This window comes from Nicotiana tabacum, chromosome 4, assembly GCF_000715075.1.
Source record: "Nicotiana tabacum cultivar K326 chromosome 4, ASM71507v2, whole genome shotgun sequence".
Taxonomy (NCBI): Eukaryota; Viridiplantae; Streptophyta; class Magnoliopsida; order Solanales; family Solanaceae; genus Nicotiana; species Nicotiana tabacum.
In genome coordinates this window covers 4,389,629-4,414,571 of record NC_134083.1, presented here as the reverse complement: position 1 = coordinate 4,414,571, position 24,943 = coordinate 4,389,629, and the positions used below count along the sequence as shown (strand labels likewise).

The 24,943-nt window shown below is 38.4% G+C and overlaps 1 protein-coding gene across 5 annotated transcripts; it reads left to right on the top strand.

The window, feature by feature from the left end:
• Nucleotides 1-546: 546 nt before the first annotated feature.
• On the top strand, nucleotides 547-21,975 carry LOC107778416 (glyoxylate/succinic semialdehyde reductase 2, chloroplastic). 5 transcript variants are annotated; one of them, XR_012708472.1, is made up of 13 exons: nucleotides 547-923; nucleotides 16,199-16,280; nucleotides 16,607-16,672; nucleotides 16,905-16,980; nucleotides 17,074-17,129; nucleotides 17,604-17,688; nucleotides 17,857-17,917; nucleotides 18,803-18,855; nucleotides 18,925-18,995; nucleotides 19,089-19,161; nucleotides 20,004-20,108; nucleotides 20,199-20,434; nucleotides 21,760-21,975. XR_012708472.1 is itself a non-coding variant. In XM_075251270.1 (13 exons), exons 3-13 carry the CDS (start codon nucleotides 16,243-16,245, stop codon nucleotides 20,361-20,363), a joined length of 849 nt encoding a protein of 282 aa, XP_075107371.1. In that variant the 5' UTR covers nucleotides 572-923; nucleotides 7,283-7,514; nucleotides 16,199-16,242; the 3' UTR covers nucleotides 20,364-20,553. The 5 variants fall into 5 exon arrangements, 4 of the variants coding, with proteins under 4 accessions (XP_075107368.1, XP_075107371.1, XP_075107370.1 ...); XM_075251270.1 differs by lacking the exon at nucleotides 21,760-21,975 and adding an exon at nucleotides 7,283-7,514 and having other exon boundaries at nucleotides 572-923; nucleotides 20,199-20,553; XM_075251267.1 differs by lacking the exon at nucleotides 21,760-21,975 and having other exon boundaries at nucleotides 20,199-20,553.
• Nucleotides 21,976-24,943: the final 2,968 nt, after the last annotated feature.

The following is a 24,943-nucleotide window of genomic DNA, read 5'->3' as shown; positions in this document are numbered from 1 at the left end:
TACTTAAAAAAACCACACCTGGGGATCTATTGTCCTCTTTATTTTTTGTCTAGGACACAGAGAGCGTATGTTCACTATTTAGACTAAAAAATTTAGTAGGTGTAATAACAATATTTGGTTGAAGCATTAAAAAGTATTTGAATTGAAATTTTAAAAGAGTATTTGAAAGTTAAAACTTACTTCATCCGGTACAATAAGTTGCTTTTTTGATCTTTTTATTTTGGTTCAAAATAAGTGTTCTTTTTACATAATCAAGAATGAATTAACTATATTTTTTTTAAATTTGTCCTTATTTATATATCACAATGTGTCAAGTTAACAATATGTAAATTTTAATTAAGGGTAATTTAGTCAAGATATTTAATTTTTTCTATGAGTCATTATATTTTTAAGGGGTGTGCCAAATATCAAAAAAAATCGCTTGTTATGGATCGGGAGGGAGTTGTATCTTATTTAAAAAATATTTTACCTATATTTCAAATATTAAAGTTGATAGCCAAATGTAGGATATTGAACTCCTCTGAGCCAAGTAGCCAATGGTTTATTAGGCAGATTAGTGATTTAGAGGACTGTGAAAGAGATAGCGAAAGGACAAGTGTCTGTTGCTGATAACAACAAGGCCATACCCTGAAACTCACAGAGTAGAGAAACGACAAATTACAAAAAGAGGAAGAAAAAGCGAAGAATGGCCAAAACATTGATGCTTTAACCCAATTGCAGTTTCGAAATCCTATCTACTGTACTCTTCAATTCACCTCCAAAAGCTACAGCATCGGGAGCCATGGCAATGTGCTCCACTTTTTGTCCCCGTGTATCCACTCACCTAAATTGCAAACCCTTCTCCTTTTCCCCAGCTAAAACCCGTCGCTTCTTTGTTTCATTCAAGGCCTTTTCTTCTCAAACTTCTGCTTCTACTCCCAAAGGTAAATTCTTCTTTCTTTTGTTTTTTCCTTCTAATTTTCATAGCATGTATCGAGCTTCTGTTTCTCTAGTTTGAAATTGTTTACCATTCTGTGAAGATTAATCTGTAAGTACTCGCGTTGGAGTTTAATAAATTTATTATAAAATTCCTATTTGCTTTTCTGGAATAAGACATTATACCCTTTTGTTTATCTCCTCCACTCCTCCACTGAGTGTCCAGAAAAGTAGACTATCTAAGACACAACTGGAATTTAATTAAGCCACTAACATGGCTCAGCATTTCTCTCTCATCGCTTTGGAATTTAAGTTGTATATCTGTATACGGGTAGAACCGAGCTTTATGCTTCATCGAGGCATCTGGAACAATAGATCGAGGCTCGGCCCCTTACCTAAGAAATCGAAGTTACAAATATGACTAAGCTCGATATCGAGGTCGAAGTTCGTACAAGATCATCTGATTTGCCCTCGAATTTATTGGGGGTACGACCGACCCTGCTTCTAACGACCTCGAAGAAAAATTTTGCCAACTCACACGACAAGTATCCGTGATTCTCGCCACTGACCAATCATTATGGCGGAAATTACGGGATTAAGTCAATAAGGGAGCCAACAGTCTACATAATTTCCTATAAAATAATGTCTTAAAGGTTTATCTCCCTGTATATATAAAAAGGGAATGGAGTGAGTCTTGGGACACATTGTAACATACTTAAGAGTACAAGATACTATTTTTTCCAGCTTTGTTCATATTATTCTGGCTTCAATAATATCACATCTAAATTCGAAGGAAATTAACCTTGAGAGGCTTAAATTGTTCAATCTGCATGGTTTGTATTTATTTTTCTACTTATTCTTCCATATTAAATCTGATTTCTCGCTTTGTATCAAATTAGATCACGTATCCTTAAAATCACGTATAAATTCAATTGTTATCCAATTTTTTGGGTAAACAGTTTGGCGCCCACTGTGGGGCTAAGGATAATAGTGGTTATTTGGTACAAATCTTCATAACATACATTACTTTACACTTGCTCTTTGAAATATCTTTGATCTCAGGCCAAAAATGGCAAACTCTCAACTGGCACCTCTACATATCGACAACGAGGTTGGTCATCAAGGTGAGAATAGCAACATGACGCCCGTTAATGCTGGGCCACCCGTTAATGCTGGGCTACCCGCTGATGTCGTTTGGATTCAGACTGTAGATCCAATGGATGTAAATTCACATGTGACCATCCACGCGAACTTGCGGACCGACCCTGAAAATAACGTCCGTGGTGTAGCCCGATCTGCAACTCGAAACACACAGAACATTGAAGAAGACGGGATTAGTCTACGCATGATCTTCGAAATGCTACAAGCTCAACAGGTGGCGATAGCTCAGTTGCAAAGCCAAGCCAGGCGCCAAGCAGGGTTGAACCCGATCCACCCCAAAAAGTCACCCGCAGAACGGAACTGGCCATGGTAAGGTCGAATGAACAAGAATCGGGGATTAACCCCGAAATTATAAAAATGTTCGAGGAGCTGACAAAGCGGATAGTGTCAGGGGAAAAGAGGATCGAAGCGAACGATAAAAGGGTTGAAACCTATAATTCCAGGGTAGATCAAATCCCGAGAGCGCCCTTGATATTGAAGGGACTGGATTCCAAGAAGTTCGTGCAAAAACCTTTTCCCCCAAGCGCGGCCCCGAAACCGATCCCCAAGAAATTTCGTATGCTCGAAATACCGAAGTAGAATGGAACGACCGATCCTAACGAGCACGTGACCTCTTATACATGTGCCATCAAAGGGAACGACTTAGAAAACGACGAAATCGAATCTGTTTTACTGAAAACATTTGGGGAGACCTTGTCGAAGGGAGCCATGATATGATATCACAACTTACCTCCTAATTCTATTGACTCATTTGCTATGCTTGCAGACTCTTTCGTAAAAGAATATGCCGGTGCCATCAAGGTCGAAACCAGAAAATCAGACCTTTTCAAAGTCAAACAGAAGGAGCACGAGATGCTCAGAGTTCGTGTCCCGTTTTCAAATGGAACGAATGGATCTGCCGCTGGTCGTTGATGATTGGGCTGTTCAGGCTTTCACTCAGGGACTCAATATTCGAAGCTCGGTGACTTCGCAGCAATTAAAGCAAAGCCTGATAGAATACCTTGCCGTTACCTGGACCGATGTACACAATCGGTATCAATCGAAAATCAGAGTCGAAGATGATCAACTCGGGGCACCTTCGAAGTCTATATATCCCGCCAGGACTCTCGATAGACCCAAGAGGGACATCGATCGTGAACCAGGATCAAACGGGGATCGATATCGGCCCTATAACGGAGATCAAATTAGCAGTGAGTCGGGACGGAACCCCATGAGGAACGACAAGAGAAATGATCGGGGTCGAAGCAACCGGGGGCTCATGACCAAAAATGGCTTCGACAGGACCATCAGGCCTAAAGAAGTACCAAGGCTATCGGAGTACAACTTTAATGTCGATGCTGCCGCCATCGTATCTGCTATCGGGCGCATCAGTGATACCAAATGGCCTCGACCTCTACAATCCGATCCACCTCAAAGGGACCCTAACCAGAGGTGCAAATATCATGGCACTCACGGTCATAGAACGGAAGATTATCGACAGCTGAGGGAAGAAGTAACCCGTTTATTCAACAATGGGCACCTTCGAGATTTTTGAGCGATCGAGCCAAGAACCACTTTAGAAACAGGGATTCTAACAAACCGACAAGACAAAAAGATACTGAATCTCAACACATCATAAATATGATCATCGGTGGAGTCGACATCCCACAAGGGCCAATGTTGAAACGCACCAGAATCTCCGTCAGCAGGGAGAAACGAACTCGAGACTACACACCTGAAAGAGCCTTATCCTTCAGCGACAATGACGCAAAATGGATCATACAACCTCACAATGACGCACTGGTAGTATCTGTACTCGTAAATAAAATTAGAATCAAACGTGTGTTAATTGATCCAGGTAGCTCGGCCAACATTATTCGGTCGAAGGTCGTAGAACAGCTCGGTCTACAGGACAGGATCGTGCTAGCAGTTCGAGTCCTAAACGGGTTCAACATGGCATGCGAAACCACCAAAGGAGAGATAACGTTATTGGTCAACACCGCCGGAATCGTACGAGAAGCCAAGTTTTATGTAATCGAAGGGGATATGAGGTACAACGCCCTTCTTGGAAGGCCATGGATCCACCACATGAGAGCAGTACCCTCAACTCTTCACCAAGTGTTAAAATTTCAGTCCCGGGGGGGATCAAGGCAATCTACGGGGAACAACTAGCCGCTAAAGAGATGTTTGCCATCGAAGAAGTAATTCCGATATCAACGCTCACAACACCGAAGGAACCGAATTCTGGCACCGATCCAAAAGCCAAATAGCAATTACCGACTCCGGTGAAATCCGATCAGATAAGCAAAAGACTTACGAAGACATGATTACGGGGTTCCCCTATCTTTTATAATCCCCGATGACTCCGACGCAATCAAATCAACGGCCGAAAAGCTGGAGCAGGTTGTATTAATAGAGCATTTCCCCGATCGAAAGGTATATCTGGGCACGGGATTAACTCACGAGCTCAAAAAAATTTATTCAATTTCTTATAGTTAACATAAATTGTTTTGCTTGGTCCCATCTTGATATGACAGGGATCCCACAAGAAATAACCACTCACAGACTAAGGATGGACCCGAAAATTAGTCCGGTGAAGCAGAAGAGGAGGCCCCAGTCCGAGGTCAAACATGCTTTCATCAAGGACGAGGTATCTAAACTCCTAAAAATAGGGTCCATTCGAGAGGTTAAATACCCGGATTGGATGAAACATACCTTTGGAAGTTAGAACTTAGAACTAAATAGACTAACATATATTCAAGAGTCACTAGTCAAAAGTTTTAAATAATTAGCTATTCAAATTAAGTTACTCAAATGACCACCAAAAAGTCTTACAGAAATTGTAAGTTCACAAGTTTATAGACAAAAAATAAGTACATATCATACACATTTAAACTACGCTAGACTTGTCACTTGAAACATTGTGCATGAGTACATTCTATTCAAAGGTCATCTTCCTCAATCTCTTCAATGTCAACTTCTTGCAAATCTTGAACTTACTCTTCAAAGAAGACTCCTTCTAGTTGAGGTTCGTCTATTGACAATTCAACTAGATCATTGATACTTTCATCAATATTAAAATAATCCCCACCTAAAACAATACCAAAATAAATTTAGAAGATTGTGAAAGGAACTTATCATGCTAAAGAAATTACTTAAGAAATATCAAATCATGGATATGTATGTATACAGATATACCTAAATCCCAATATTTGCTTGGACCACTTGTATACTTTTCCTTTCTTCGAGAGAGCAAGCGAAGATTATAATGGATAAAAACTAAATCTTCGGCTCTAAAAGTAGCTAGCTTGTTTCTCTTGATGCTATGAATCAATGAAAAAGTACTCCAATTTCTCTCGCAACAAGATGAAGAAGCTGGCTGGGAAAGCAATTTGTAAGCCAGACTTTGTAAAAGTGGAGCATTTACACCATGGTTAGCCCACCAAGATAAAAGCTCCTCATACCCCATAGCATCAATCACATGAGGCTCACCAAAGTAACCATTCCCACAACAAAATGCCCCATACTCCAAAGAAGCTTTCTTTAAATCATTCGGATCCTTGAAATATCTTTGAAAGCATTTGAGCCTATTTTGTGAAAATCTCTATATCTTCATTAGGAGCAAGTCTTCTTAACCCGTTGCTTTCACCTTTAAGCCACGACTCATGATAATATTTCGGAACCAATGAATGTGCCATGCAATGCAATGGAGTATTACTCTTATTACACCTTGCCACAAGAATTCCTTGAATTGTAGCAAAAAAATTTGATTGGCCGGTAATAAGATCTTTCCCCTCATGCTCAAATACAATCACCTTCACCTTTTCAATCATTGTATCCCACATGTCATAAATAAGGTGCAATTTTGGACAATCAAGGTCGGCACTTCTAAGCATGGATACAATTGGCTCCGTACACCTCAACAAGTATTCAATAGTATCCCACCATTCATCATCCATCACAAGAGATTTTATTTCGCGCGCTTTAGCTTCAATTACTTTATCTCCTTTATAATTCTTCCATTCGTCATCCATCACCATTTTTTCCAATGACGATTTAACTCTATGAATACGAGAAGTCATAATAATATGGGAAGCAAATCTTGTTTCCGCAACTTTCAACAAAGATAACTCCGAATACTTTTGGAAAATGGCAAGCGCCATGTCATGATTCACCACAAAATTCTTTAAGCTACTCACTTGACCAATCAACTTTAATATCCATTCGCAATTTTTAAAGTGAGTTGATTTTTCTGAAGGTTGACACATACTTTTTAAAGCAAGATTCAAACAATGAACAACACATGGTGTCCAAAATATGTGCGGAAAAGTTTGCTCAACAATAGAACCGGCAAGCTTCATATTACCTGCATTATCAGTGATAACTTGGACAACATTCTTTGCATCGACATCTTCTATGGCTTTAATAAATAACTTAGCAATATATTCACCATCCTTAATAATCCCACTTGAATTGATTGATTTTAAGAATATTGGTCCACCACTAGATGCTCCCATTATATTTATCAATGATCGCCTTTTAATATCTGACCATCCATCCGAACAAATCGACTATCCTTTTCTTTTCCATGTATCTTTAATAGGTTGTAGTTTTCTATTAATATGAGCCTTTTCTTGGGCCAAAAGAGTTGTTCTTAACCTATTAAAAGTTGGCGGAACATAACCAGGCAAAGAATTTGCTGCCAAAAACTCCGAATATTTTTTATAGTAAGGAGAAGTTGCAAGGTTAAATGATAAACCTGATGCGTAGAACATACGAGCCGCCAACTTGTCGGCAATGTTTCTGTTACAAATGTTAAAAGATTTCTCTAGTGCTCCACCATTTGAACCTTTTCTTTTTTTCAGTTGTGATAAGTCTGAGCCTTCCGGTAGAGATACATAATTTGCCTTTTTTCTTGCATTCAGTTGTGCGCCAGTTTTTTTCTTTTCAGCTTCTTCGTTCTCCATCTTCAATGTTGCACATACTTCATGAGTAATCTCTTTGCATATAGCAACGCCATGACCAGAGATCTTTAGAAGATGCGCTTTAACTTTAGAATATGAACCAGTAACTTGTTTATTGCAAAAATTACAAGACCACACTCTGTTTCCACCTCCATTAGGAGGAACTGAAAGAACTTTAACATGATTCCATAAGGGTTTGTCATCAAAATCTGATGCATCACTTTTTGTTGGTCTTGAATTGCCTTTTCCTTTTTGTTTCACAGCTGTTGATGAAGCCATTTTAAGGGATATTGGGTGAAGAAAAATTCTAAAATTTTTCAGCTATGGATTCAAAGAAAGTCGAGATGAAGAAGAGAGAGTGAAAATGGCTTGTTTGTCTATGTTCTTGGACAAGAAAATTCATTCAATGAGAAAAAAGATATTCTGATGGGGAGATGGGGAGTTTACGATGACAATAGACTTATTGGACAAATAATTCATTAAATAAACAAAAAGGTATTATGATGGGTGGAGTTTATGATGATAATTCACTTTTTGGACAAGATAATTCACGTCACTTTTCATGTGATAGTAAAATATTGCATTAAATGATATTTGTACCATTTAGTTTTATCATTTTAATTTGGAAATATTTTTTAATTTTAATAGAAATATAATTATTAATCAAACTCCAAAACTAAAACCTCAAACCCCAAAATCATATAACCTTAAACATTATTTAATAACATATGATATTGTGTATATTTTATTATTGATTAAATTAGTCGATTAATGTGATTTGTCTGAAAGCTATATAACCTTAATCATGAATAATTAATTATATTTCAAGTATTTCAATAGATCAATATTAATTAGCTCGATATTCTAGAACTTGTATTGATAGAAAGAATCAAACAATCTAACAAGACGGGATCCCTAATATGATAGTGGATATATCTTGTTATCGGTCAAATTAGTCAAACAAAGTCAATCGTTATTTCCAATCAAACATATATTTAGATTTCAAGTATTTCGATAGTTCATAACTTGTATTGATAGGAAGACTCAAATGATCTAACAAGAAGAGTTTCCTACTCTAGTCGATTAATGTGATTTGTCTGAAAGCTATATAACCTTAATCATGAATAATTAACTATATTTCAAGTATTTCAATTGCTCAATATTAATTAGCTCGATATTCTAGAACTTATATTGATAGAAAGAATCAAACAATCTAACAAGACGGGATCCCTAAAATGATAGTGGATATATCTTGTTATCGGTCAAATTAGTCAGACAAAGTCAATCGTTATTTCCAATCAAACATATATTTAGATTTCAAGTATTTCGATAGTTCATAACTGGTATTGATAGGAAGACTCAAATGATCTAACAAGACGAGTTTCCTACTCTAGTCGATTAATGTGATTTGTCTGAAAGCTATATAACCTTAATCATGAATAATTAATTATATTTCAAGCATTTCAATAGCTCAATATTAATTGTATAAATTAAGTGTTATTAAGTTCTCTCATTCTTTGTTTATTTTCTAAAATTCGCTAATATTCTTCTTTGTCATATTTCTAAAGTATTTCGATATTCTAGAACTTGTATTGATAGAAAGAATCAAACAATCTAACAAGACGGGATCCCTAATACGATAGTGGATATATCTTGTTATCGGTCAAATTAGTGAGATAAAGTCAATCGTTATTTCCAATCAAACATCTATTTAGATTTCAAGTATTTCGATAGTTCATAACTTGTATTTGATAGGAAGAATCAAATGATCTAACAAGAAGAGTTCCCTAGTCAATTAATGTGATTTGTTTGAAAGCTATATAACATTAACCATGAATAATTAATTGTATTTCAAGTATTTCGATAACTCAATATTAATTGGTGGTGCTAATCAAATATAATATAAGAATATTCTTCTTTGTCATTTTTTAAAATTATTTTAGCTCATTCTCAAATCATGTAATTTATAATTAGTCTTAAAATATGTGTCACAACATAGCATATAGTGGAGAACTAAAGGGTCAATTCTATTATGTACAATTTATAAATTTTCATGATCTTCGCGAGAACGTAATTTGTCAAAAAATTTACATGCTAATAATTAATTTAGAAATTATCCCCCGTTTCTTTGAGAAAGAAAATATTTATAAATAGTATAATTAGGTAAATTAATAAAATTTGTTTATTTAGAGCATATACTTATTTAATATATATGAAGTTTACTCAGATAAAAATATGTGTCTTTAAAGCATATACAATTATATTTAGTTTACAATTAAATAATTATTTATTATTTTGATTAAAACTATAACTATTTTTGGTACAATTAAAACTGTAATTTTTATAAACAAAAAACTATTGAAGACATAGTATATGTAATGTCTATCTCGGCAGAATATTAGCAAACATATCAACTAGTAATAAAGTAGTCAATTCCTAATTAGTCTAAAGTCTTCTTTTTCCTTATTCTCTGCATTCCTGTCTTCTTCTTCCTTATTCTCTGCATCGCTGTCTTCTTCTTCTTCTTCTTCCCCAACAAATATTTTTCCATGTTTCTGCTTTTTTCCAGTAGAACAAGACCCGGGCCCTTCCAAATAAGCCTCAGTCCAGTAGTCCACCACCCATCTTCAACTTCTCTGCCCTAAAAAAACATTATAGCTCTTGATTTCAGAAACCTGCAGCATGAACAAGAAGATTGATCAAGACAAAAAGCTTCAAAAGGACTAGTATAAATTACTACATAGCAGTGTAATGGAAGGTATTTCGTTTTCCATCTCTTCAAATCTTTACTTAGGGAAATCAATTCTAAAAATTTTCCCCAAAATTTTGGTCAACACACCCGATCTCGTTTGACCGGATCCGACCCAGATCCCACACCCTTACTCGTGTCAGTGTCGTGTCGATACGGGTATGGCACCCAAATTGCCGAGTCCGAGTAACTTAGCTTAAAACGATATTATTGCTAAGGTACGACCCCAATTCTTTCTCTATTTTTCTTTTTTACATTTCAAATTGACACTTGCAGGCAACTTACAATGGATGATACGAGATCCTAGGTCTGAAAGCACGCGTTGCACTCTTTTTCCCTTGAAACGGTTTTGTCCAAAATGGGTTTTCCGGCAAGGTTTTTAACGAGGCAACAAGTAAATCGTGCTAACTTAGAATCAAAGGCCGGTTAAAATGATCACGACAGCAAGATCCTTGGGGATGTCAAAATTATCATGGCATTTCAACTTCGAGATTAAAGGGCCTCGATCAACAGGATTTATTGTAAGGGCCAAACGGTCAAATGAACCGTGCCCGCTCAAATCACTCGAGCGCTGGCACAAAACGTGTATACATGTACGACTATTATGCATAGGAATAAAAAAGGAGACTCTTCTTTGCAGATAAACATCTCGTCCTCAAAAATGTTTCTTGCATTTCTTAAGAAATTTCCCACACTTAATAGCCTAAGGGCAATCTTAAATCCGAGTTCGAACATTCACTCGGGGATTGAGTATCGATGCCAAGCCCAAGGGCCATCTCAAATCCGAGTTCGAACATTCACTCGGAGACTAGGCATCGAGCCTAAAGGCAAACTGTCGACCGATGCCGAGCCCAAGGGCCACCTTAATCCGAGTCCGAACATTCACTTCACTCTGGGACTGTAGGCATTGCCTAACTTAAAAGGCTAAGGCCGTTCCGAGTTAATAATACTCGAGGGCATAAAGCTTATTTGGCATTGCCCGAATTTAAAGGCTAAGGCCGTTCCGAGTTAATAATACTCGAGGGCATAAAGCTTATTTGACATTTCCCGAATTCAAAGGCTAAGGCCGTTCCGAGTTAATAATATTCGAGGGCATAAAGCTTATTTGGCATTGCTCGAATTTAAAGGCTATTTCCCGAATTTAAAGTTAAGGCCGTTCCGAGTTAATAATACTCGAGGGCATGAAGCTTATTTGGCATTGCCCGAATTTAAAGGCTAAGGCCAGTCCGAGTTCATAAAACTCGAGGGCATGGAGCTTATTTGGCATTGCCCGAATTTAAAGGCTAAGGCCAGTCCGAGTTAATAAAACTCGAGGGCATGAAGCTTATTTGGCATTGCCCGATTTTAAAGGCTAAGGCGAGTCCGAACTAAAGAAACTCGAGGGCATGAAGCCTATTTGGCCTTAACACAAAAAGGTGATAAAGGCAAGGTTTGTTCAAACCTTCGAACACAACCTATTTATTTCATGCTAAGGCATCTCGACCTTTGAAAATAGATAATAAAGCAAGGAAGAAATTGGAAGCTATGAAAGAGACCTTATATATATATATCAAAGTTTTTACAAAGGCTGAATAGCCCCGTTACATGTCATATACAAATGCCAAATTGCCTCAACAAAAGAAACAGTACAAAAATTTGAACGACCTAATCTTCACCGGGGGCTGCATCATCGCCTTCGGAGTCTCCTTCGCCACCGGATTCGCCCGATTCTTCAGATGCATCGGAATCCTCCTCGGGAAAGGCTAGCCTCCGAGCATTTGCTTCGTATGTCTTGGCTTTCTCAATTTCGTTCAATATGTCGAAATTCTGGGCATGGACTCCCCCGAGGGTCTTCCTTCGGGATTCCCACCACGCATGCTTCACCATACTTTTTGCTTGCTCCTGTATAGCCTCGGCATCAACTTTGAGCTGGGCCACCCTTTTATCAGCTTCGTTTCGGGCTGCAATGACTTCTAACTTGGCAGCCTCGAACTCCTTGGCCAGATTCTCTTGGCCAGAAACAGCGAAACTGAGCTGAGGTTGGAGTTCCTCGATCGTTGTGGCCTGTGCTGAATTCTTCTCCTTTGCAGCCCGAAGCTGGACGTTAACAGAAGCCAATTGTGCCCGGGCAGTTTCTTTTTCCGAGGCCAGACGGTTCATATTTTTCTTCCATTTTTCGGCCTCGGCCTTCACCACGTCCACCTATGCCTGAAGCTGCCCGACCTGGTCAAGTCTCTTTTGAGCCTGTAGTTTCAGGTTGTTAGCCAAAGTATCTGAATCATCATCAGCCTGAAGCTTCTCACTAAGAATCTTATAAGTATCCTTCTTCTCGGCAAGCTCCCGAGTCTCGGCCTCGTGACGCTTGAACACCTCCCGGTATCGGAGAAAGGCCTCATGATGAAGCACCGAGGCCTGCAAACACAAAGGAAGATATTAAGATTATTCACTATTGAATCTAAGTATATAACAAAGGGATATGCAAAATTACCCGATTCAGCGCCTGTTGAGCTTCGTTGAAAAGGCAGGGCGCCTCTACCTCGTTCATTTTGATTTGATCCTCTTCGGTCACCAAGCACCGAAGGTAACTAGCAATTCCACCGGAGCGGAAAGAACCCGGGCATCCTCCGGGATGGATATATAAATTGCTCGCCTCCGAGTAGGATCAACACTCGGGGTAGGGAACTGATGCACTAAATTCGAGCTCGATGAGGACCCGCCAGCTCCCCGGGACGGTATCTTCCTTGATACTGATAGGTCGCCCAAACCGGTAACATCCTTCGAAGCAGTGGAATCTAGGCCGTCGAAAAAATTATGAAAAGAATCGGCTACTCCTTGGGCCTCTTCGCCGAGGTTACCTTTCAACGCCTAGGCCTCGTTTATCATAGAAGTTGTAAACGAAGGCGACCCAGAAAGGTCAATCACCCCAAGCGCCTCTTTGGGTGCGTTATCTTTTGACCGGGATGTATCGGTCACATTTTCTTTCTCGACCGCACCAGCTCGGTCCAAATCGGTCTCAACCCTCTCAGAAACTTCGGTCGTTGTTTCTTCTACGGCCTCCATGGCTCGAGGCATTTCGAAGCCGCTTCTCACGCGGGCCACTAACTCAGAATTCTCTTCTTCCTTGAATTCATCCCTCAAACGATTGAGTGAGTCCGATGAAAGTTTGGCTAGAATCATCATCAGCCTGAAGCTTCTCGCTTCCTCGATCTTTTCCTTTCAGGGGCAAAGGGACTCGGAGCTTTTCTTTTCTTCTTCTCTTTACCCTGTTTCGGAACGGGGGGTCGGCATGTATATCATCGTTAGCTGAGTGAGGCCTCATCTCGACGTCCTTTCCTAAACCTACAAAATGAAAATATAACGGATCAGAGACTGATGATGAAAAAATTAGATCAGATGCATTATTAGGGAAAAACCCTTACCATGATTACGGGCCTCCCATCGGCCCTTCGAGAGCTCACGCCATAAACGCTCGGAGTAAGGTTTTTGTGTCGCGATGCCCTCGACCCACTCTTTAAGTTCAGGAACGGGGTTCATCATTTGGGCGACAGTTGCATTACATAACATCAATAAGAAATCAACTGAATGAAAAGTAATAAAAAGAATACCGAAGGCAGAGCTAAACTTACGTTTCATGTTCCATTTCTCGGGAAATGGCATATCCGCAGCCGGGATTAAGTCCGACGTCCTCACTCGAACAAATCGACCTAGCCAACCCCGGTCTCGATCCTGGTCGATACTCAAGAATAAGGTCTTGGTGGCTCGGCGTGCGAGCTTAATTAACCCTCCTCGGTAAAGTCGCATGAGATGGTCGATGGTGAATGGGCATCCCTCGACCTTGCTCACAAAGAATCGAAGCAGAATAACGATCCCCCAAAATAAAGGATGTATGTGCCCGAGCGTCACATCATACCTTTTACAAAAAGCTATGATAACCGGGTCTAGAGGACCAAACGTGAAAGGGTAAGTGTAAACGCTTAAGAAACCCTCTACGTGGGTGGTGATTGATTCTTCAGAGGTAGGAACCACTACGAGTTTGTCTACCCAGTTGCAGTCCTCTTTGACTTTTTCGAGGATGCTCTCCGTGATCGTACATATGTACCTCGAGACCGGTTCGCATCGACCCGGTACCATGCGCGTATTCTCAACTTTGAAATCGAGCACAGTAGGGCACCTAGTAGGGATGTATGATCTCAGAGGGGGTTCCTCAGTAGCAGCGTGAGGAGCGTTTTCGGAAGGTTTTGAAGAAGAAGGTGCTTCTTTTTGAGGAAAAGACTTTGAAGTTTTTGCCATTTTTATAAAAAATGAAAGAAAACAGAAGTCGAGTAGTTGCTTTAAGGAGAGAGTCTGACCAAAGTGGGAGAGTGGCCGGGTAGCATATGGGTTCTGTGGTAGGATAGCTACACACGTTGAAGTTCTAACTGTTCTATACATCATTGTTTATAGAAATAAGAGAATAATGAACATAAAGGGATAGAGGGGGACTCCGAGGATCTGCGGGCGCGGGCAGTTGATCAGGTGGTGCTGCGTATATAACGCCGTAACCTTTTTCCATATCCCATATACATATAATATACATATATACGCGTATATAACGCCATCTGATTCTGGTGTGTCGCACCTGCGACATTTTGTACGCAGGTGCGTGGTCGCTCCTGCGTAATTCCAGTCGCTTGCGACATTGGACAACCCTGCCGAGCTCCGCTTCTGTGGAGAAATGAGCGCAGGTGCGCAACCGCATCCGCGATGGACGAGTCGCTTCTGTGGTCACTAGGGCCCGCAAAAGCGAGCAATGGGACGCAGATGCGGGACTAGGGGAATTGGCCAGAGGTCGCAGGTGCAGTGTGAAGGCCGCAGAAACGGAGTCGCTTCTGCAGAAGAATGATCGCAGAAGCGGACAAAAGAGACTGTTGATAAGGGGAAGCTTTGAGGTTGGCAATGAGAAAACCAGAAGATGAAGAAGATGTGAAGTTCTTAGAACGAAAGAAGGATATGAGCGTAAAAGTTCTAACAAACGGGTTAAAGGATATTTATAGGTTCCTCAAGCGGCGGCTCATCTCCTGAGTTAGCCGACCGTCAACTGACATACATTTAATGCCTCGAAAGCCGGACTAACGGGACGTTTCACTATTCTTATCACCTACGTCATGTACCCGACGTCATGATTTATCGAAGTAAGGACGGAGGGTTCATATCGTTTTTAATCACTTACTCTCCGCAAAACGAGGGGACTATCTGTATACGGGTAGAACCGAGCTCTATGCTTGATCGAGGCATCTGGAACAATAGGTCGAGGCTCGGCACCTGCGTAAGAAATCGAAGTTACAAATATGACTAAGCTCGATATCAAGGATCGAAGTTCGAACAAGATCATCTGATTTGCCCTCGAATTTATCGGGGTACGGCTGACCCCGCTTCTAACGACCTCAAAGAAAAGCTTTGCCAACTCACACGACAAGTATCCGTGATTCTCGCCGCTGACCAATCATTATGGCGGAAATTACGGGATTAAGTCAAAAGGGAGCCAACGGTCTACATAATTTCCTATAAAATAATGTCTTAAAGGTTTATCTCCCTGCATATATAAAAAGGGAATGGAGTGAGTCTTGGGACACATTGTAACATACTTAAAGAGTACAAGATACCAGTTTTTCCAGCTTTGTTCATATTATTCTGACTTCAATAATATCACATTTAAATTCGAATGAAATTAACCTTGGGAGGCTTAAGTTGTTCAATCGGCATGGTTTGTATTTATTTTTCTACTTATTCTTCCATATTAAATCTGATTTCTCGCTTTGTATCAAATTAGATCACGTATCCTTAAAATCACGTATAAATTCAATTGTTATCCGATTTTTTGGGTAAACAATATCAATCACCGATACTCAAATTACATGAATTTGGGTGTGCAAACTATACTGGCTGCTGCTTCTGGCTGTAGTGTGATTATGTAGCAATCTGGTAGATGTAGAAATGGAATGAGGAAGCTTTTTTCTTCTTTTTTATTCGTTTGGTGGTTCTGGAGTGGGCACGATTCAAATTTAGATTTTGGTGTATTTTGTTAAGCATACTAGACTTTCCCTGTTTTATATAATCTTAAGCAAAGGCATCTTATTGTCGTTTGAAAAATTGAAGGTCTTTAGGACTTCTGGATATATAAAGCTCTGATAAAAATTGAGTCTGTTATGCAAAGCGTTAAGATATCTGTGCATTTCTCTTGATCCTTGCATCTGAAAGCAAGACGAAAGTATTCGGGCAGCATGGCACCATGTTAAAACTGAAATAGGATGAACTTATTGATTATATCATGATTTTGTCATTGTCAACAACCTAAATTTCCTCTTATAAGCTGTCGTTTTGCATTGAGTTATCTATTTCGTATGCTATTTTACAACTGACAGAAAGTTTAGGTGTTGCATTTTGTCTGATTGGTGTTTTAGTTTGTCTGCAGCTGATGATACTCCAGCAAGCATTGGATTTCTAGGTCTTGGAATTATGGGCTCCCCTATGGCGCAAAATCTCATAAAAGCAGGGTATGTTCCAATTATTCCTTGATAGACTAATTTAATGGATTTCAATGTGCTTTCACTTTGTGAACTTCATGAATCACTGGAAAGCGTTTATTTTTTTCTGCATACTCATCATCGTTGTTCTTCCTTAACCAGCAGAATTATGATTATCCTAAAATGGTGATCTTTCAGAAGCATATGTTGATAATACAAAAGATGTTCAGAGCAGACACACGTTTTTGTCTGGAGTAGTGAAACATGATTGTTATACTTAAACACCTTTTTTTTTCCGAATAAATAAAATATCAAACTCTTATCAATTTAATGTATTTGTGGTTCTCATGCTGCAGACGTGACGTGACAGTTTGGAATAGGACCAAGAGCAAATGTGAACCCCTTATCTCCATGGGTGCAAAGTAAGTATATGCCAATTTTGCTTTAAACTGGAGACTTGTGTTCGGTTGAGATGGCATCCTGGAAATGTGGGTTTAAACTTATAAAATAAACCAGCAATGATGCACCGTGTGAACTCTATGCTAATGCTTGTCTGGCCATGTATCAGATCTCGTAAAGTTTGTCAACTACTGTTACTTCTTGCGCTTATTGATAATTTGCATTTTAAAGTAACTTGAGGTTTTTTTGCTGCAGATACAAGTCCTCCCCTGAGGAAGTTGCAGCATCTTGTGGCGTCACATTTGCCATGCTTGCAGACCCTGAGAGTGCAGTGAGTTTTGAGTTTATTGTGTGAATGTGTGCATCTTTCTATATACTTGACAAGTCTAGTCAGCATCTTGATAGTAGTGCGTTGTTTTTCCAGATGGATGTTGCTTGTGGAAAATATGGAGCTGCAAAAGGAATGGGTCCCGGAAAAGGGTACGATTTGCTTTGTCTCTGCTCTGGAAACTGTAAAGTTTGGACATTACTGTTGCATCTTTAGCACTGAATGACACGTATAGAATTCTGATAAGTGGTTGGAGGAAATTTTTTGTAAGCATAACAGGGTTTGGAAGTGATTCTGTTTTTCCTGGTGTTAGATGTCTGGCTTAGTTATATCTAGAAGCGTGAGGTTATGATAGTTAATGATGCAAGAAATTGGAACGAGAAGAAATGCAAAGTTGCCTGTACTTTAGAGGAACTAATTACAAGTTACACCATCGTGACATGCTCTAAGTCAATCTTTTATTCATATGCAAAGTTGGTAATAAAATTATCCTAGTGATTTTATATATTTGTTAAAATAGATATTGCATTTGCTGGACGCAAGTTTCTTTGGTTGCTTTTCTATGGCTTTCATACTGCCATCTGAATTTCATTTATGGCTTTGCACCCTGGTATATGTAAATGCAGTTATGTAGATGTTTCTACAGTTGATGGTGAAACTTCTAAACTGATCTGTGAGCATATCAGAGCTACTGGAGCTCATTTTTTGGAGGTGAAATTTTCCTTATCCTGTTAAGCATTGTGCATATGAAAGCTATTACTTCCAGTATATGACCCCACCGCTCTCCGGGGCCAAAAGAAAATGAAATAACAACAGAATATTGTCTTGTGTTACATTAAGTTGAATAATATCCCATATTTCTTCCAATTTGTCGAAAAGGCTCCAGTATCAGGGTCCAAGAAGCCAGCAGAAGATGGACAGCTAATATTTCTCACTGCAGGTGAAGCTTTTCCCTTCACTATATTTGAGTTATTGGCAATGAAATATGCATGGCATAAATATTGTTACATGTTCATAATAATGAAATTAGCTTGCCTTTATTCACTCCTATCTTCTTCGTTATATCATGATTAATGATCCTAATATAGATGCAACATCTACCCATCCCCCTCCCCCTAATCCTCACCCACACGACTGTATTTCTGAAGTTTGACTATAATCTTGTTAGGCTACTCTTAGTTCACATTTTATGAAAATGAATACTAGTTTTAGAAAACAAAGATGTGGTTGATACTGTAAACTTAGAAGCATGACACAGATTTAGGAAATTAGGAGGGAGCCTCTGAAGTTCACCCTTTAATTTGTTCTTCCTCCGTTTCATTTTATTTGGCAGTATTACCTTGTTGGTCCATTCCAAAAAGAATAACACCTTACGAAAATGTTATTGACATGCTTTTAACTTGTACAATTTAACTTGTACATCTCATTTTAGCTTTAATGACATGCTTTTAGCCACAAAAATGTTATTGCACGTTTAAGACACAAGTTTCAAAAATCTTATACCGCACAAATGTTTTGACATGTTTAACACCACACGTTCCAAAAATCTTTATTTCTTTCTTAAATTTTGTGCCAGTTAAACTACGCACGAAGGCGTAACTAATTTGGATTACTTGAACTTTATTCATAAATAGGACAACCTATTATTTGACAAACTACTGATTTTTAAATTTTTCACATAATACCTTATCTATATAGCATACAATGAATTATAGCCACAAGCAATGCATGTACCTCTCTAATTTTGACAAAAATTGTTTAGTCCGGTTCTTGAGACTATCAAAGAACAAGAATTAAGTCCAAACCATGGCTGCAAACCTTTCAGGTGACAACGTGCTGTATGAAACAGTTGCTCCACTGTTGGATATCATGGGGAAGGTCTCATTCTGCCCTTCACTGAGTGATGCAACTCTTTCCACCACCTAATATTTTCTTTCTTTATCTCAGTCAAGATTTTACCTTGGTGAAGTTGGTAATGGAGCTGCAATGAAACTTGTCGTCAATATGGTTATGGGAAGGTTCTATTTTTTAATTTTTTTCTCATCTCTTTGTAGTTTTGTTCTGTCTAACTAAAGCAAATGTCAACCTTTCTTTCACAAAAAAATTTGCAGTATGATGGCCTCCTTTTCTGAAGGATTAGTACTTAGCGAGAAAGTTGGACTTGATCCAAGTGTATTAGTGGAGGTACTTCCTGATAAAACAAATAGCTTACTTTTGAGACTGGCCCCTTGTGAATATGTTTCTTGCATCACTTTATCTTCTTGATGGTTTATAAATTATCTTGCACAATTTTCTGTTCTTTGCCTAGTCACAAATAACTCGTCTAATGAAGAGAACAATATAACTAGAAACATGTTTTGTGCTCTTTAAGGTTTCTGAACTGGATTTTGGTAGGATTGACAATGTTGATAATTTCCCAAAGACTTATCTTTTTAGATTTCCGAGGAAGATCGGAATTCCATGTCGATTGAAGTTGCTGAGACTTTACCTTTATTAGGATACGATTAGGCCAACAATAAATATAAAAGTGAAAAAAAAGAAAAAAGAAAAAGAGAGAGGTTATGTCCATGACCATGCTATTTGCTGAAAACGGATACTTAAAGGATGTTGAGCAGCATCTGTGAGGCTGTTGAGTGTGGAAAAGTTAAAGAGATGATTACTTAGTGAAATGACTGAACTGGCTTAAAAATAGCTCCACGAGTTTCCGGACAATGCATGGTGTGAAAAAGATTTAAAATCGATAATTGTGCCCAAGTAAAAGTAAATGAAAACATATACGTGAATCCTTAATTGACTTGCTGATATGAAATCAACTCTTGTTCATTTTAATTTCGAGTACGTACAGAATTCACACAGGGTAAAGACTTTACAACTTTATTTTTGCCTCTTATATGCAAGGAGAACTTCATCCTCTCAACAATGACATCTTCAAAGGATTTCCTAGTATAAGATGCTCACAAGGTGCATTGAACTTAGAAATACGTCTAATATCTGTTACTAATTTTTTTCACCACGGTTATGCACAGGTGATCTCGCAGGGTGCTATTAGTGCTCCAATGTATGCCATGAAAGGTCCTTCAATGGTTAAATCTTTGTATCCGACAGCGTTTCCTCTGAAGCATCAGCAAAAGGTTTTCTAACATTCAGAGACTGCCTAGTGCTACTGTCTGCAAACCAAATGTTGTTTTCTGAGTTCTGACCAGAAAATATGTTTGTCTCAGGACCTTCGTCTAGCTCTGGGTTTAGCTGAATCTGTTTCACAACCCACTCCAATTGCTGCTGCAACCAATGAACTTTACAAGGTTGCAAAATCTCATGGTCTCAGTGACCAGGACTTTTCTGCAGTAATTGAAGCATTAAAAGTGAAATTACAACACCAAACTTAAAGCAGTCTTTCCTGGATAACATATGCTATTTCCTTCACAAAGCTTGGGTGTAATATATCCACCATGATACGGTAAATTTTTTGGTTCACAACTAATGTTTTCATTGTTACCCATCTTTAAGGGTTTTACATGCATGTATACCTCCTCCTTTCACTTCTTTATTATATATTTCTGGGTATGTTTTTTCAAACAATGTGATAATTTGTAGTCGGATGAAGGCATTTGTGAGCTAGTTTCCCTTTAATATTTGGATGTATTATAGTCTTAACTCGCTCACATGTAATTGTTCCATGATACTATATAACAACAGTCAAGATTTTACTTAAAAATATTCAATAGAAAACATTTTTCTTCTGAGAAAACAGTTGTGCACTATAGAATCCTCATTTCTATCATAACAAAACCCATCTCAGTAGACCATTCATTTGATATTGATGTCTTACTTTTTTTAATTTGTAATTAAGTACTTTGTATTCATGTTATGAAATGCCTCAACTAACCCATAGAGTTTCAATTATCAATTTCAACACCATTTAAGATTTAACACGATTTGTGATTAAGTACTTTGTAAAAGAACGCATATTATTGAATATCACAATGAAGTTGAAATATAGCAAAGATAGTAGAATGAGTTGATATACCAACTGCGACTGACTTGGGATATGAATAGTTATTGTTATTATTATTATAATAATTGTCATCTTCAGAATACCTGTCGGTCCTACTAAAAGTGGGGCAAGTTTATTCTTGCTTTGATCTAGCGGCAAGAACGTAACACATGATGTGTGGGTTCTAATTCTGCTTCATATAGAATTATGGTATTAAAATGGAGAAGGGTAAATGGACGAGTAAATTCTTCACCGAATTTTAATTTCCCACTTGCCAATAAATTAAAAAAAAAAAGTGGGGCTAGCTATAAAAGATGGTTGAGAACCTGGTGGAACAGTAGGAGCTTTAAAGTACTTGTACGATATCATAACTGATATGGTCTCCAATGCCTTTTCCCATACCCACCCTCACTCCCTCAAAATGGTAAGTAGAATAAAAAAAAAGGAAGAATAAGAAAACAAATCCCTTTGGACTTTGTGGCAGGTTTAACGTGGTTGAAACAGTAGGAATCTATTTGGTTTTAATTAGTTGATGGTTTCAATGGATCAGTCAAACTAATCGATTACTCCTCATATTCTATATTTTTCTCTCCGAATATTCTATTTCCGACATTTGTCCACGTTAAGCACTTTAGGCTTTTCGAGTTTTGGGTCCTTTGTCACCCCTCCCAGCTAATTGTGATTTTGTGCGAGCTGTTTTTGTAGTTTTACGGTCGGTATCTGTTATTTGCTTTGGGCTTAGATTAATCCGGATTTGAGTCTTCCTAATATGATTTTTTTTATTTTAGGACTTGAATTGGAGATATCCGATTGAAGGTGAAGGGATCATTTGGTTTGATATTGAATAAAAAAATGCGAGTCAAACCGACATATAAATATATAATTTTTATGCATACTTTTAAGACTTTATATAGAATTTTCTTTAAAAACATGTCTAGAAATATTTGGGATTCTCTTATGGAATATAATATTTAATAGAATATGAAGTGCTCCATTTTTATTAACTTTAAATAATGTATCGTATGATCACTTTTCTTATCAAGTGTTATTGCAATGTAACAATCTCTTTGTTATTCCTTATTCATATGTCAAGATCTATTAAATTCTTATATCTTTTTCGATTTTGAAGTGGTATTTCGATAATTGAAAATTAAATAGAACATATCATTATTTAGGTATCACATTGATTTTTATATTTAATTATTAAATTCGGTTAACCTTGAAGTGTACATCAACGAAAAATTATTGTCAGATAACTAAAAAAATAACTGTCATGTGTTACTAAAATAATTCTCCCCTAAGAATATTTTAATAGATCATATGTTTGTCAATCTTTTTAATTTTTAGTAAACATATATTTCCTGGTAAAAAATTTAACAAAGTAAGATTGATATAATATTTATGTAACCAAAAAAAACTCGAAAAATTCGACAAAGTCGAACCAATCCAAACCGATATAGTTAGTTTGGTTTGGTTTTAATAAAAATCGAATCAACTCGGTCTATGTACACTCCTATTTTATGTGAAGGGATTTTATCCATCCGACCACAATCTTGAATGATATTTTGTGTGAGTTTGTTACTGAAGCAATTTGTACATTTCTTTCATTTGAAATCTATGATTGAAAATGAACGGATATCCATTCGACCACAATCTTATTGATAATTTTGTTTACCCGAAAAACGGATAGAGTTGAATTTATACGTAGTTATAAGGATATGTGATATAACTTAATATAAATTGTAAGGATAAAAGAAAATATCAAATATGGACTGCAAAGAGTGCAAAATAAATAAAGTTGTAAAGAAGACGATTTTTAGGACTAAGCAAGATGAATCAGTTTATGAGGCTTAAAAGTGTAACTCTTGAATATAAGAGGATATGGTGCTTGAATTACATTGTGAGCTCCAAAAACTGCCCTTCTAGAAATGATAACCCTCCAATTTATAGTAGAGAGATCTTACTTTAAATATAATTGAAAATACTTAGTGAGAGATCCATGATAAATTAACTTTTTCACAATTCCTGCCAAGATTCTCCTCTAGTGGGATTGCAACGGCTTTTGTCTGTGAGCTTGATCTGACTCGACCTCTCGATCTTGGCTTGAGCTTGATTCTAACTCGAGCTCTCGATCTTGGCTTGAGCTCGATTCTGACTCGAGCTCTCGATCTTTGGGTTAAGCTCGATTCTGACTCGGACCCTCGAATTGATTCGGGGTCAATGTTGGTCGGTCTCTGGATCATAAGCTTGATAGCTTTACGTTGCATTATAGTTCGATTTGGATTCGAGCTTGATAATGATATCGAACTCGACATTGATCGGCCCCTCGGGTTTGAAGCTTGTTTGTACCATCTTCGGAGCTCATCTCGAAGTCTCACTTCGATCGATTATCTTTCGAACTCGATCAGACGTACGAAGGCCGAAATCTATTTCGACCGTATACAAATAGTCCCCTCGTTTCTCAGGAAGAATGTGGTGAGAAACGATATGATTTTTCAACGTCTCGATCGGATTATAAGCTAACGTTTCCATCGGGCTCGATCATGACGCACATGATAACTGTTCCGTCGATTTAGTCTTTCCAGGAATTTAATGCATGTCAGATGGTGGTCGACCACCGCTGATACTGAACCGCCATCGCTTAAACCTATAAATAACCCTTCCTTTTATCATTTACCACTTTTGCATCTTCAATCTTCCAAATTTCCCAAGTCCCTTTTCGTATTCTCTGACTTACCCGCAAATCTGTGATTTTTCTTTGCAAAAAGCCCTTCTTTAATTTTACCAAATCTTTGTCACTTTCTTCTATTCCTCACCTTTGAATTCGAAAGTGGCGAAAACATCACAAACCATTCCTCAGAAAAAGAAGGCTTCATCTTCACAGTGTGCCGCCGATGAGACACCGACAGAACCACGGCCTGAGGAGTGCATTCCCGAGGCGTGTGTTCTTACTTCTGATTTTAAGATCGATAAAGGCTCATTGGTCCCTGGCCGATGTGAGCCGGTATCGAGGTACATGTGTTCGATAACCGAGAAGCACCTCAAACAGCTAAAGAAAAATTGCAATTGGGATAAAAAATAAATAATAATTCCTACTTCTGACGAAAATATCACCACTTACGTGAAAGGATTTATGAATGTGTATACTTACCCTTTCACGTTAGGTCCCCTCGATTCCGTTATTATTGACTTCTGTCGTCAATACCAAATAACCCTAGGCCAGGTCCATCCTTCCTTTTGGTGAATCATTATCTTGATCCGATACTTTGTGAACAAAATCGAGGGGATGTCGTTCACCCTCGACCATCTTATCTGATTGTACCGTCCTCGGATTTTTCGAGGAGGGTTAATAAAACTTCAGCATCGGGCTACCAAGGCTCTATTCTCGAGAATTGATGAGGACAAGGATCGGGGCTGGATGGGCATGTTCGTTCGAGTGAGGACTTCGGACCTGATTCCGACCGAAAAGATGCCCTTTCCCTAGGAGTGGAATATGAAACGTAAGTGTGATCGTGCTGTTACTTCCTTCTATTTTGTTTTTTCATTTCTTTTCTCATCGATACTCTTTCTTTTGTGATGCAGCGGTTCCCTGGATGCCCGGAGTAGTTCCCGATCTCAAGAACTGGGTACGAGCTTTTATTTCGATCTCCACATACGCCGAGCACTCATGGCGTGATTTGTCAAAGGGTCGGTGGGAGGCCAAAAATCATGGTAAGCCCCTTTCTCGTACTCTTTAATAATTCGAACGAGATGGTTTCCAAATATTTTAATAAAATTTTTCATATGTAGGTTTGGGCAAAGATGCGATTTTGAGGCCTTTGTCCAACGAGGAGGAAACTTTGGCCTCTGTCCCAAAGCCGGTGAAGGAAAATAAAAGGAAAAGAGCCTTCGTTCCCGAAGATCCAAAACCGAAGAAGAGGACGGCTCGTAAGCCGAACAAGAATGTCATTCCTTTGACCGTGGAATCAGTTC

Coding starts and splice junctions, on each gene's coding strand:
- LOC107778416 (XM_075251267.1), top strand. CDS start 782: ATGGCAATGTGCTCCACTTTTTGTCCCCGTGTATCCACTCACCTAAAT. Junction 16,281..16,606: donor CAAAATCTCATAAAAGCAGG/GTATGTTCCAAT, acceptor CTCATGCTGCAG/ACGTGACGTGACAGTTTGGA. Junction 18,996..19,088: donor GTCAATATGGTTATGGGAAG/GTTCTATTTTTT, acceptor AAAAATTTGCAG/TATGATGGCCTCCTTTTCTG.